Raw genomic sequence first — 12,269 nt, 5'->3', positions numbered from 1 at the left:
AAAAAATTTGAACTACTAAAAAATAAAATTTGGTTTTAATTGAAATAAAGTATTGAGACCAATTAGATTACCTGCCTCAGATCAGTTTCTTTGATTCATTCGCCGCGCTCAAATAAGTAGCTCACGCTTTGAGCGCGCATAATTTAGTCAAGCAAATTGACAATTTTCAAAACCCTAAAAGTAAAAAAAATGCCGGTCGAATATATTTTTTACATTCGAATTCTGGGTGTCGATATATTTCAAGAGGTATAAAAAAGTGGTTGAAAAAAGGACTTACTGAACTTATATGTTTCTGCTCGCAAACCCAAATATTTACACATCTAGCTAAAAACGTTAACTACCCTATGATTTCCAAAATTCAATTCCATGAATACTCGGACAAACTTGCCATTTTAAACGGACTTCAATATATCAACTGGATATTTGATCTTATTTATACGATACCATACGCAAAATATATCACTTTGTCTTTCCATTGTATGTGTGAGCATAGGATGAAGGATAACAAATATTGAAAAAATCTGACTTTTTCCAATTTTTTAAAATTATTTTATCAATTTTTCATCAAAAAACTTTCTCATCAACTTACTTTAAACGGCAGTCATCAGAATGATACGAGCTGTGCCTTGACACGAGCAGTCATGTTTAGTTTTGCTGTTATAACCCCAATTTGCACAGCAATTAAAAAATGACGATTATAGCAGCAATTTGGTTGAGAGCCAAGCCATTATAATTTAATTTCACTCCAAGTCCAGGCTAAGATTGTACCATTACAGTTTTCACGGTATCTAACCTCGTAGCTTGCGAACTTGGTTGAATCCGTGAGTATCATGTCATCTTTGTCAACTGGATCATCAGCTGTGGCCAGAGCGAGACAGCGAAGAGTATCTCTACCGGTTCCATACTCCAACACCTTCTCCATTATACTTTTCTTCATTTCGTCAGTTAGTTGCTCGCGAGAAGTACCGATACGCACGTACGAACACCTGAAACATGATAAATTTAACTTTAGCTTTGTCATGTTTTCAAATTTCTCGTACAAAATTGCACATACACTGGCTGTGACGCCTGATAGCATTCAAGCAAATACTCATCAACAGCAGCACGTTAATTGTTTGGATTACTTTACTTGAGCATTCAGCCAGCTAATTAATAAGGTTGCATCAAACAGTTCAATATTCATTCAGAGTTTTTATTTTAGTTTCAAGCAAGAATAATCGGAAAACCACATTTACTATCCAGCTTTTACCAACAAACGTGCGAACAAAAAATATACTCTAGTGCTAACGACCTGAAGACTAGAATTGCATAAGAAATTCCATGTCAATTTTCAGAAGTCCAGTAAACGCATCTAAACGATCATGTACGTTACCTGTCGATAACTCCCTCGGGGGCGCCCTTAATGAACATTTTGGGTCCATCGAACAGGTGGTCGGAGGAGGTGACCCTCTTGGGTGCACAGTACACAGACATGGACTTCCTGTCCCGACTGAACTCCAGAGTGAATTCCTTCTCGTACTGCTCCCGGATCACACGGTTGCACGCATGGCATCTACAAAACGATAACAGAACTTGACAAAGAGTCAAATAATCTCTACAAGGAAACATAAAAACTATTGTGAGAGCAAATGAGACAGCTAAAAAAGTGCCGAATTAACTCATGGAAACTTTTTTATATACACCTACGAAAAAAGATATACAATCCTACCGCTCTTTGAATTTTGAATGTATTTTGATAGACCTTTTTGATTGCACAAGCCCATTTTGAGAGAACTGGAATAGGAAATTTCAACTGAATCTGATAATTAAAATGCACTTTTGAACCTAAATGTCAGTCACTCTTTTTTCGCTCCATTAGCCTTTCTCTATAGGAGAGCGTAATTTGCTTTCCTTTTAACAATGAATTTGAACTGAACTTTAAAAGAAATTCAACGTCAATTAATTCTGAATCTGTTCAAGGCTCAAGACACGAATGAGGATGAAATAGACCCCACTGATATTTTGATTAAGTTAACTGACAAAAGATGTTTCAAACGTGGGTGAAACTTAACTGATGAAATATCATGAAACACAAAAAGTAATCAGATGGTTATTTCAAAATTGTGATGTCTTAAATTGTACCTATCGCTGGTAGTCAGTCTTCGCACATCTGAGTTGTAGACATTCATCTTCTCCGCCAAAACATACAGAGCAGTCTCAGTTGCCTCGCCTACTTTCTCATACAGTCCCTTGCCCTACAAAACAACAAAAATATCAATTTTGTAAATGTTAAAAAAAAACTAGCTACATCTGACCGACCCATACTAACTCACTATTGGTAAAAACACGTTTTTTAAAATATTCCACCGCAACTATGATAGGAATACAGCATTTACTTTCCCTAAATTATTAAGTACATCAACCATCAGTATATTGAATAATTTCCTACTTGGTTATAGTCCAGCGACGCATCATTACACAGTGAGCATATCGTTGCCAGTTCCCTCAGGGCAGGATAGTCATCTACATTCACAGTTCTGCCCCCTCCCCCTCCTGGACCCCGCATGGTGATGTCTCCCTTGGGCTCGAATGTCTCCCCACTGATTGAGAACTCATGGAACGAGGGTGCATCCCCACTCGCACCCGCAACCACATCATCAAACACGAACATCTGCACAAAAACATCTTCATTCAAGACCATTTTATATCAACTGAAACTATCATCAGAAGATGGTAATTTGCCTTCCTTTCAGCAAACGAATTCGAATTGAACTTGAAAAGAAACCAGAAGTCAAACCACAAAAAATTAACTTTTATGACTTTCGAAAAAACGCCCTCAATAAATTTCTTCACCTAGTTCATTGACTACTAAAAACAGAACTCAATTCCTTCGTTTTGACTGAAACCAGGGCTTGAAAATTTGATGGCTTGTTTTCACGACTGAAAGTTCAATAGCGGAGTTTGTAGAACTAAAAAGATTGCCCCAAATATGTTGGAAGCGCCCTCGACGGGCAATGCACAACATACTGGGAGCTGTTCGACTCGACCATTTTTCTACCTTAAAATGAAAATACATCATTCTTTTATTTTCGCCGTAGGTAATATTGCCACGTCCTAAAGCAAACACAGATGACAAGATTCGATTACTTTTTTTGAAACTTAGTTTAGCGAATTTCTCTTGATCATAAAGTGTATCAAATTACCGCAAAATATGAACCAATTAGGAATTTTTGGGAATTTCATGTATGATGTCTATTACATGGTGCACCTAGCAGAAGCTATGATTGCCAGTACCAGCAAATATGGCAAAATAAAATGCATGTCTGACCTTGCTAACAGACATCTGATTCGTAGTCAACGTTCCCGTCTTGTCTGAACAAATCACTGAAGTGCATCCTAGAGTCTCCACTGAAGGCAGACTTCTCACAATTGCGTTTTTCTTCGCCATTCTTCTCGTACCCAGAGCCAGACATGTCGTGATCACAGCTGGAAGTCCCTCAGGAATAGCTGCAACAGCTAAGGCCACTGCTATTTTGAAGTAGTAGATGGCTCCTTTGATCCATGAACCTCCGTGCGCTGGGTCGTTGAAGTGGCCTATGTTGATAGCCCATACCGAGATGCATATCAGGGTTATGACCTAATAGAAACAAATAATTGAAATGCTACGTGCATCATAATTTTTGTAAAATAAAAACTATGAATCAGGCAAAAATACAACTCTTTTAAGCAAAGTCATTTTTCGTATATTTGATATTTTAGCTAAATGCCCTTAAAAACATAAATTTGCCAAATTAAAAAAAAAGGTATGACCAGCACGACGCAAATTAATCAAAAAATAGTTTGCGCTTGAAGAAATTAGAACTGACCTTTGAGAGAGATTGTCCGAATTCGTCGATCTTGATCTGAAGTGGCGTCTTAGCTTCTTCAGTAGCTACCATTTGCTCTCTGATCTTGCCAATCTCTGTCATCAATCCAGTGCCAATAACCACTCCCAGAGCCTTGCCTCCTGCTACATTGGTACCCTGTTACATAAACATGTGCTCTAACAACATAGTTCTACTAAATTTATAAAATAAATCGATGATATAAAAATTCAAAATTTAGTTTAGAAAAAAACTTGCTGAACCTGTTTGGTAAAATAAAATCGATTTAGTTTTGGCGTCTTAGCTTTTTTTCGGTTGAATTACACATGAACTGAAAGTAAACTTTTTTCCTGACAATTTGAATTCGGTCGAACTCGAAAGCGTGCAATTCGAAGGGGTATTTCTCAAAGCCTTTTAAACTCCGCTACCCTACGCTAAAAGAACCGCTATTGCAAAAAAATACTAGGAAAATATTTATTTATATCAAACAGATTGCTCGGAACTTGAAAACATTATCATGTTATATTCCTACCGAGAAGAGGATGTTCTTTTTATCCTGATTGACAGCCTTGAGATCGTCTATAGGATCTGTGTGTTTGATAACGCTCACACTCTCTCCTAAATACAGACGAAAGAAATTAAGAATGTGAATATGTATCAAAATTTGAAGATTGAATACAAAATTAATTTCTGGCTGTTCTTTTAACCAGAAACAAGTTTCACCGAATATCAATGCATCTTTTTTGACGTACACATATTTTGGGACTTTTTTTCTGTGGAAACTTTATGTCTTTTATGTTCATGCCAATATTCTACACGCTCGCAAGTGTAAAAAGGCAAAAGCTCAGGCAAATAATTTAAAATTCAACTTTAATTTCAAATATCGACTTTTAACGGCCAGTACAGAGCATTAGATAAATATGGCCCTTTTGGTCATCCTAGGTCCGACACTCAACCGTCCGGTTTCCACCAAAAACAATTTTTTTCACTCGTTGCGAGGGAATACCTGTGAGAATGGACTGGTCGATTGAAAGAGTTGTGGACTTGATGTTGATGAGACGGAGATCGGCTGGCACTTTGTCCCCGACACATATCTCCACCACATCTCCTGGAACAACCTCTCTCGCCTTCACTTTTTGCACCACTCCACTCCTGTCTGCGCGCCACACCTAATAATAACCCATTTAAACATATTGATGTTGTATGGGTAAAAAAGAGGACCTTCTAGCTGTTCAAACTTTGCTATAACTTCACCATGTGAGGCGACAATATAAACACAGAGGCAAAGTTTAATTTCACAAACACAATAAAAGTGAAAAAAATAGAACTATTCCCCCGCATCACCTACGCTTTATGACACAACAATGACCTTTTGCAATAATACCAGAAAATCTTGCCTAGATGCGTCATTTTGAAATTTTTGTTTGTTATACTGAAAATTCTTTCATTTTCGAAAACTCGCAGCTCACTGCATTTCAAAACTCGCATTTCAAATTTGACACAAGTGCAACGCATACATCACAAAGATAACATGGCTAGATAGTAGACAGAAAATGAGGCAAACCATTAAGCACCATTAAACACCGTTCAATTAGTGAAAACATCATCAGCTTCAATTTTTGCAGGAATATATACATACACTATAAACAGAACCAACGGACAATTAAAAAAAGCGTCAATTAACACACGGAATCGGAAAAAGAAATGAGTTAAATTTTTTGAATACTTTTACCTTTCCAAATTTGAAGAAAAAACATCGCAATTAAACTCTATGAATTTCCGGATCATTTTCTGATTGAAAATTTTTATATAAAACGCGTCCCATTAGAGAAAATTGAGTCTATATGAAATTTTATGTTCCTCCAAAATTCTGTAAATTAAATTCTATTTTTGAAACTATTAAAGCGAAACGGATTTATTCGTTGACTTTTTTCAAATTTTCTCTATCGACTTTAAAAAAGCCTTCGACAAAGCAACCCAAATATTGATCATAGTAAAAAAAATTAACTGAAATTCTGGATTTAAACTCCCATATAGTGAAAATTTTCTCGCGGATCGACAGCACTTCGTCACAAAAAATTCAGAAGTCTCTACAATGCTGCGAACTAATAGCGAAGTACCGCATGGCACTCTTTTGGAACCGCTATGTTTTAATGCTGCTTATGGTGATCAAAGAACAAAACCAATTCGTATGTTCCTGTAAATTTCGTCGATGACAAAAAAAATTTTATTGGTGGAAAAAACGACATAGACGATACGCAGTCAGTTATCAGCCAAACAATTTTGTGATGCAGTGAAAACATCTTCATTCTCAACAAATCAAAAGAACTACAGGTTCTTCCAAGAAAACGTACAAGTCCCACTGTATCAAAAATCAACGAGGAAAAGGAGTAGAAGATACTTGTACGAAGCATAATCAATAATTCCTTTTTTATTCAAGCCTCATATCCTTACAGTTGTCTGTAAATTTTCCAAAACATGTTTATGTACTGCTGAAATTAAACAACAAAGGGCTTACAAAGAATCAAGTGGTTTCTTATATGAAACCTTATTTGGACTATGGCTCCTCGGTATGGGGAGGGTTCCATCAACTATCTACTAGACAAGTAAAACTCTATGCAATGATTATTTAAATAAATCTGACCTTGGCAACTTCGGGCTCGTACTCCTTCAATGCCTCGATTGCACTCTCTGCATTCCTCTCTTGCCATACACCGACAGTCGCATTGGCAATCAAGATCAGCAAGATCACAAATGGCTCCACAAATGCAGTCACCACCTCGTCTTCATCTTCCTCGAACCAGGCCAACGTCTGAAAAAGAAACACTAACACTGATTGCAAGTACAGTACTTGCAAAAATGCCATTTTTTTTGGCAATATCGATTACCTGACAACTTAATCGGTCAGAGAACAAAACCTTTTCAGTTTTTAGACTTATGGCTGTTTGTTTGTTTCAAAAAATATTCCAAAGTGATTGGAAGAACTATGGCGTAGTGTGATTTTTGCGCCCAATTTTAGGCGATTCAAAAAAAACGTATACGGAGTTTGCGTGCTATCGTATTACACACGTACCTATTCGTAGCGATTCTAATTCAAAAAACTTCCAAAATTCGGACAAAAATTAGGCAAAGAGCGGATGAAGGTGAATCTAGTAGAAAACATGACTAGGAGAAAATACCGAAAAATTTAGCAACCATTCAACATATGATGCACGGTATCAATACACTTACAAAAGAAATTAATGCTGCGGCTAATAAAATTTTCACCAGGAGGTCGTCAAACTGTTCCAATATTAATTGCATCAAGGACTTGCCTAAAATAGATCACATTCATATTAGAAACACTTGGCATTTCAAATGTGTTTTAGTTAGATTTCAATTAAATTAAGTTCATTTTCAACTAAATTTTTCACGCTCTACAACAAGACAGATTATTCGAATTTCTATACGACGAACACTACAAATCAATACCTTCTTCCTCCGGCAGTTCTGAAACAAAGCAAATTTGATCAACTCGTGTTTTCTCTTAGAAATAAAAATAACCGATAGGATATCAACTGACCGTTGGCTCCATATCTTTCCTGATTTTTCAGCACCTGACTTTGAGTCAATCCAAACTCATCTACATCAAAATGGCTAAGCACTTCATCCTTTGTTTTCGTCCATGCGTAGTCCATTCTTGTCTGAAAATTTCAATCATGACTTTAACAGGCTCAAAAACAAATGGACAGCATTTAAAAAGACACTGGGAGAATGGTAACTTAGAAAAAAAAATTTCAGGTCCTATAAATCAGAAGGTCAGAAATTCTCATTGTAACCAAAATTGCTTTACTAGTTTATCATTTCACGCATTCAAAAAACCATTGGAATTTCATAAATTAGGAACAAGTAAAGCATAAGGTTAAAAAAAGTGAAGAGTCAGATCAAGCCAATCAGATTGGGAATCAAGCCAATCCGATTGAGAATAAACGCTGCACAGAAAAAACTGGAGTTGCAAGAAAAGGGGTCAATTAAAATTGGCCCTTCCGTCATGCGACGGTACGTGCACAGGTTGGATAGGGCCATACCAACGCTACAAAAATACATCGGCAAAACTTCATGAATAAATCAAGTCGATTTTAAAGCATCTAGAGAATTGTCAATCAAAATCTACCCTCCATAATTATAGCACAGATGGAATTGTATATATTGGATGTATTTTTAAATTTTTTGCACCCCCTGAGGCAGAGGATTGCACTCCTCAGAAAATCAAAACTTATTTTTGTTCTTAAAGTTTATTTTGTCCGAGTATGAATCGTTCCGTTTTTCGCTTAGTTTCTCTGCTACTTTCTGGACGGTTTTTGTAGAGCCTGGTGTTGATCCTCCGGTACACGCAAAAATTAGTGTAAGTATTTTAGTGTTTTGACACTCTCAAGATATTTGTAAGCGTCAGATTTATATTAAGGGCAGGATTTAGCATGCGGTTTGAAAATTTTCACATCCAAAAAGATTCGGCTGAATCGGCCTCCCCAGAGTCCATTTGCTTTGATGCCAAGTCGAGCGTCATCTTCGATAGTGGTTATTTTGTTGTGAAAGCTTTCATCTTCCAACGCTTGAAGTTTCCGCTCCATTTCAATCGTCGTAAGAATGCATTAAATCCAGTAAACCGGAATTGTACTAAATTTCAGGTTTTTTGTAATTCTTCTCCACTCCTTTCTGTCCTCGGTAATTTGGTAAGTCTCTGGAATGTGAATGTCCAGAAGAATCTTCAGAGAATTAATGATTTTTGAACTAGTGCGACCCACGATGTTTTTTGTCTACCAGGTGGATTTTTTGCAGGTTCAAGGTACGCACTGAGAGCTTGTCTAGCAGGAGTCTTTGTGTCAAGTCTAACAACGTGTCCAAAAAAGGGCAGACGTCTTCGCTTGATACGGGTGCTCCAGGGTTCTTGTTTGGTGCGTTTAGTAGTAGTAGTAGTAGTAGTAGTAGTAGTAGTAGTAGCTTTAGGGCTCATTGGCCCAGGGGTGTCAACCCTTCAGTTTTCAGCTGGCATGAGTTTTTGGTAGGGGTTACACGATCCACAGGAACACAGTACACGCCAGGTGCATGTGTCTAGCTGATTGTAACTGTTTTCAAAGTAGTTGAAGTAACTTTCTGTCAGTTGTTTTTTCGTCGGGTTGTCGCGAAACTGTTTGTGGAGTATATTGAAAAGTTTCGAGGCTCTCGTCCAGAAATTTTCGTCTGTTTTGCTGATGCGGTTTGTGTTGAGCTCGAATTCGCTGCATTGTCTCGTGGTGCTTTCTCTCAGTGATATTGGAATTGAATCTTCACTGACGCTGTATTTACCGTCCATGACCGATTGAAGAAACAGTATATCATGGAGTTCGATGTACATTGAGAGTGGTAAGATCTTCAGGGTACGTAGTCTCTCTTTGTATCCGATGGAGTAGTTAAGTATCCATGTAGTAGATTTTTGTTGAACTCTTTCGATTTCCCGCATTTCGGTTTTTGATGGGTACCATACCTGCGATGCATAGGAAATGACAGGGACGACGTAACCTACATAAGCGTTCAATTTTGTTTCGAGATTTGCATAGCATGAGATGTTACGTTTGAGGTTGAAGAAGGCTCGCCATGCTTTACCGGTCCTACGTTTAATGTTTTCGTTCCACGAGATGTTTTTTGTCACTATCACTTCTAGGTCTTTCTGGGAGTTGACAGTGCCTAGTTTCACGCCTTTTGAACTCACAGGCTCTGTATTTCCTTTAATGCGTAGTGCCTTACTTTTTCCCATATTTAGTACCAATTGGTTTTTGAGACTGCACTTTTCAATTTCCGTTCCGAGGACAATTGCTTCTTCGTAGTTCTTTGCAATTACTTTAAAGTCGTCGGCGTAGCCAAAAGAAGTGCTCGGTTTGACTGATTCTGGAAGATCGTTAACGTATATCAGGAACATGAGCGGACCTAGTATTGAACCCTGTGGTACTCCACTTGTTACTGGCGTGACTGGAGATTTGCTTCTATCAATTTTAACACATTGTTTTCGTGCTGTTAGGTAGCTGGCTAGTAGTTCAAGGATTTTCCCGCCAATCCCCATTTCTGCAATTTTGGATATCAGTGGTTGATGTGGGACCTTGTCAAAGGCTTTACTGAAGTCTACGTATAGGACCCATAGTTCAGCGTTTTCATTGATGTCGTTTTCCAGATAAATTTCGTTCAGAAACAAGAGAAGTTGTATGATCGCTGATCTGTTTTTTCTGAAACCGAACTGTGCTGGGTGTAGTTTAGTTTCGATTGTTGGATATAATCGGTCGAAGAGTATTTTTTCAAATACCTTTGATACATTTGCCAAAAGACTGATGGGTCTGTATTGCGATATGTCTGCCTTGTTGTTTTCTTTAAAGACTGGTGTTATTTCACTGGTTTTCCATTGGCGTGGAAATGATCCTTTATTAATGCAGGTTTGAAAAATGAGCTTTAGAGATTTTGCGAGTGATGTCGCGTGTTTCAGGATAATGTTTCCAATGTTGTCCGGACCGCATGCTTTTTTTGTTTTCAGTGATTGGAGGCATCTGGTTATTTCTTCCTCGGATAGTTTCAGGTGGTTTGTTTCTGATTTTATGTAAGTTTGTTTGACGGTTAGTTCACCTTGTTTGCTGAAAACTTGGGTGAAAAATTTGTTAAACAGAGAACATTTTTGTTCATTGTTTACTGCTGTTTCAGTTGTGTCCGGTGATTGATTAAGGAACATTTCGTCTGGTAGGGGATGCTTTTTGTGTATCGATTTCAAATATTTCTGAAGATCAGATATGCTCTTGAATACTTTTGAATACGGCGGCTCTTGGATACTTTTGCTTCGAATATGGCTTGATCCATTTTGATTTCTTCGTTCAGGCTTTTTTCAGCTTTTTTGATTTTCAGAAGTAGCGAGAGTGAGTTTGCTTTTGCGTATTTACGCTTCATTGTCGCGACTATCTTCATTTGATGTGAGGTGGATGATCTAATCCAGGGTGGAATTTCTGCCCTGTGTTTGGTGACTCGGGGTATTTTTTCGTCGATGATGTTCTGGAGCCATTTGTACCACTGTAACAGTAGGACGTCAATGTTGCTGTAGCAGTATGGTGTAAATGGCTGGCTGACGATTTGTTTGTTGAAATCATCCCAGTCGGTTTTCTGGTATGCGCGTTTAATAGCTGGGGTTGTTATTTTGCTCGAAGTTGGTAGGGACAAATAAGTTTTGTATGCGTGATGATCGGAACACTTTTTTCCGTTTGATGAGTATTGTGCTTCTAGTGCTGAGTCGATAGCCGAACTTAGCTCAAGAGTCGGGTCAGTGGCAAGGAATACATCGAGGCTCTTGCCTTCGTGGCACGTGATAAGCTGATGTAGATCGTACTTTTCTAGAGTGTCCAGTATGTTGGCTTCTTATTCGTCGTTTGAGTTTAGGCTGTCCCAGTTTGCTTCTGCAAGATTTATATCTCCGGTTAGGATGAGTTGCGATGAGTTGTCACTAAGCGAGTCATGAAGCTGTTTTAAGACGTCTTTTATGTTGTCGGGAGATGCTCTATACGGGCTGTTTTTGGGGGGATTGTAGAAGCAGCAGATTACTATCTGCTTCTGACGAGATTTGATTTCGATGGCAGCACATTCTAGTTCGGTTTTGAGTTCTATTCTGCTATGAGTTAAACCTTTCACTGCAATGAGGACTCCGCCGTGCTTAGTGTTCTGACCCGTATTGGGTCGATCTGTTCTGTGTATTGTGTAGTTTGATAGAAAGAGGCCAGTTGTGAGCCATGTTTCAGTTAGACAGATGATGTCGTAGTCGTTTGTAAGAACTGCATTTGCCAATGTCATGCGTCTAATAATGTCTAGCAGGCTCCTGACATTGAAATTTAGAATACTGAGCAAACTTTTAGCATGTAGTCATTGATATGGTTCTGGCGGAACATTTTTCCAGTTGTCTAGATTCTTGTCGTCAGTTTCGTTTGTGTATTGTTGAAGCTTGAGGTTTCTGATTCGTAGACGTTTTTTGTCGTATTCGTTTTCGATCATCTTTCGGCGTAGTTTCAAAGCATCGTTTTCAATTTTTTGGTCTTCAGGGGATAGTTCCTTGCTCATATATACCTGTTTAGAGTAAGTTTTTAATTTGTATAGCGATAGCAGTATCAGCCGTCGATGGTGTTCGCTGGTTGTTTTGATTATGAGTGTTCTGTCTTTTTTGCCATCGTAGTTTCCCAATCGCCTTACATCATCGATCGGACAGTCGATTTTTAGGAATTCCAGAATACTTTTAACTTCCTTCACGTCGTGTTCACGTCGTGTTCACGTCGTGTTCGTGTTTGTAGAGGTCTTCGTTCGTGATGATGTTAGGATAAAAGATTCGTAGGATTTTACGTAGAAAGCGTCTCTGTGTGATATCAACGTCGTCAGTCAACTTTTTGCTTAGCG

The 12,269-nt window shown here is 38.1% G+C and overlaps 1 protein-coding gene across 2 annotated transcripts in view; it reads right to left on the bottom strand.

Moving 5' to 3' along the window:
* Window positions 1-7,521, bottom strand: part of LOC134851835 (sarcoplasmic/endoplasmic reticulum calcium ATPase 1-like) — a 33,020-nt gene extending 25,499 nt beyond the window's left edge. For both annotated transcript variants that reach the window (XM_063868097.1, XM_063868096.1), the window contains exons 1-12: window positions 7,405-7,521; window positions 7,314-7,331; window positions 7,074-7,156; window positions 6,487-6,654; window positions 4,849-5,011; window positions 4,375-4,460; window positions 3,846-4,001; window positions 3,308-3,616; window positions 2,429-2,650; window positions 2,122-2,234; window positions 1,373-1,552; window positions 794-986 (exon numbers count right to left, since the gene is read on the bottom strand). In XM_063868097.1, coding sequence (XP_063724167.1) covers window positions 794-986; window positions 1,373-1,552; window positions 2,122-2,234; window positions 2,429-2,650; window positions 3,308-3,616; window positions 3,846-4,001; window positions 4,375-4,460; window positions 4,849-5,011; window positions 6,487-6,654; window positions 7,074-7,156; window positions 7,314-7,331; window positions 7,405-7,519 — 1,806 coding nt within the window. In that variant the 5' untranslated portion in view covers window positions 7,520-7,521. The remainder of the gene's footprint in view (window positions 1-793; window positions 987-1,372; window positions 1,553-2,121; window positions 2,235-2,428; window positions 2,651-3,307; window positions 3,617-3,845; window positions 4,002-4,374; window positions 4,461-4,848; window positions 5,012-6,486; window positions 6,655-7,073; window positions 7,157-7,313; window positions 7,332-7,404) is intronic.
* Between the last annotated feature and the right edge of the window lie 4,748 nt (window positions 7,522-12,269).

This window comes from Symsagittifera roscoffensis, chromosome 7, assembly GCF_963678635.1.
Source record: "Symsagittifera roscoffensis chromosome 7, txSymRosc1.1, whole genome shotgun sequence".
Taxonomy (NCBI): Eukaryota; Metazoa; Xenacoelomorpha; order Acoela; family Convolutidae; genus Symsagittifera; species Symsagittifera roscoffensis.
The sequence above is the reverse complement of the archived record's forward strand: the minus strand, read 5'-3'. Positions and strand labels throughout refer to the sequence as shown.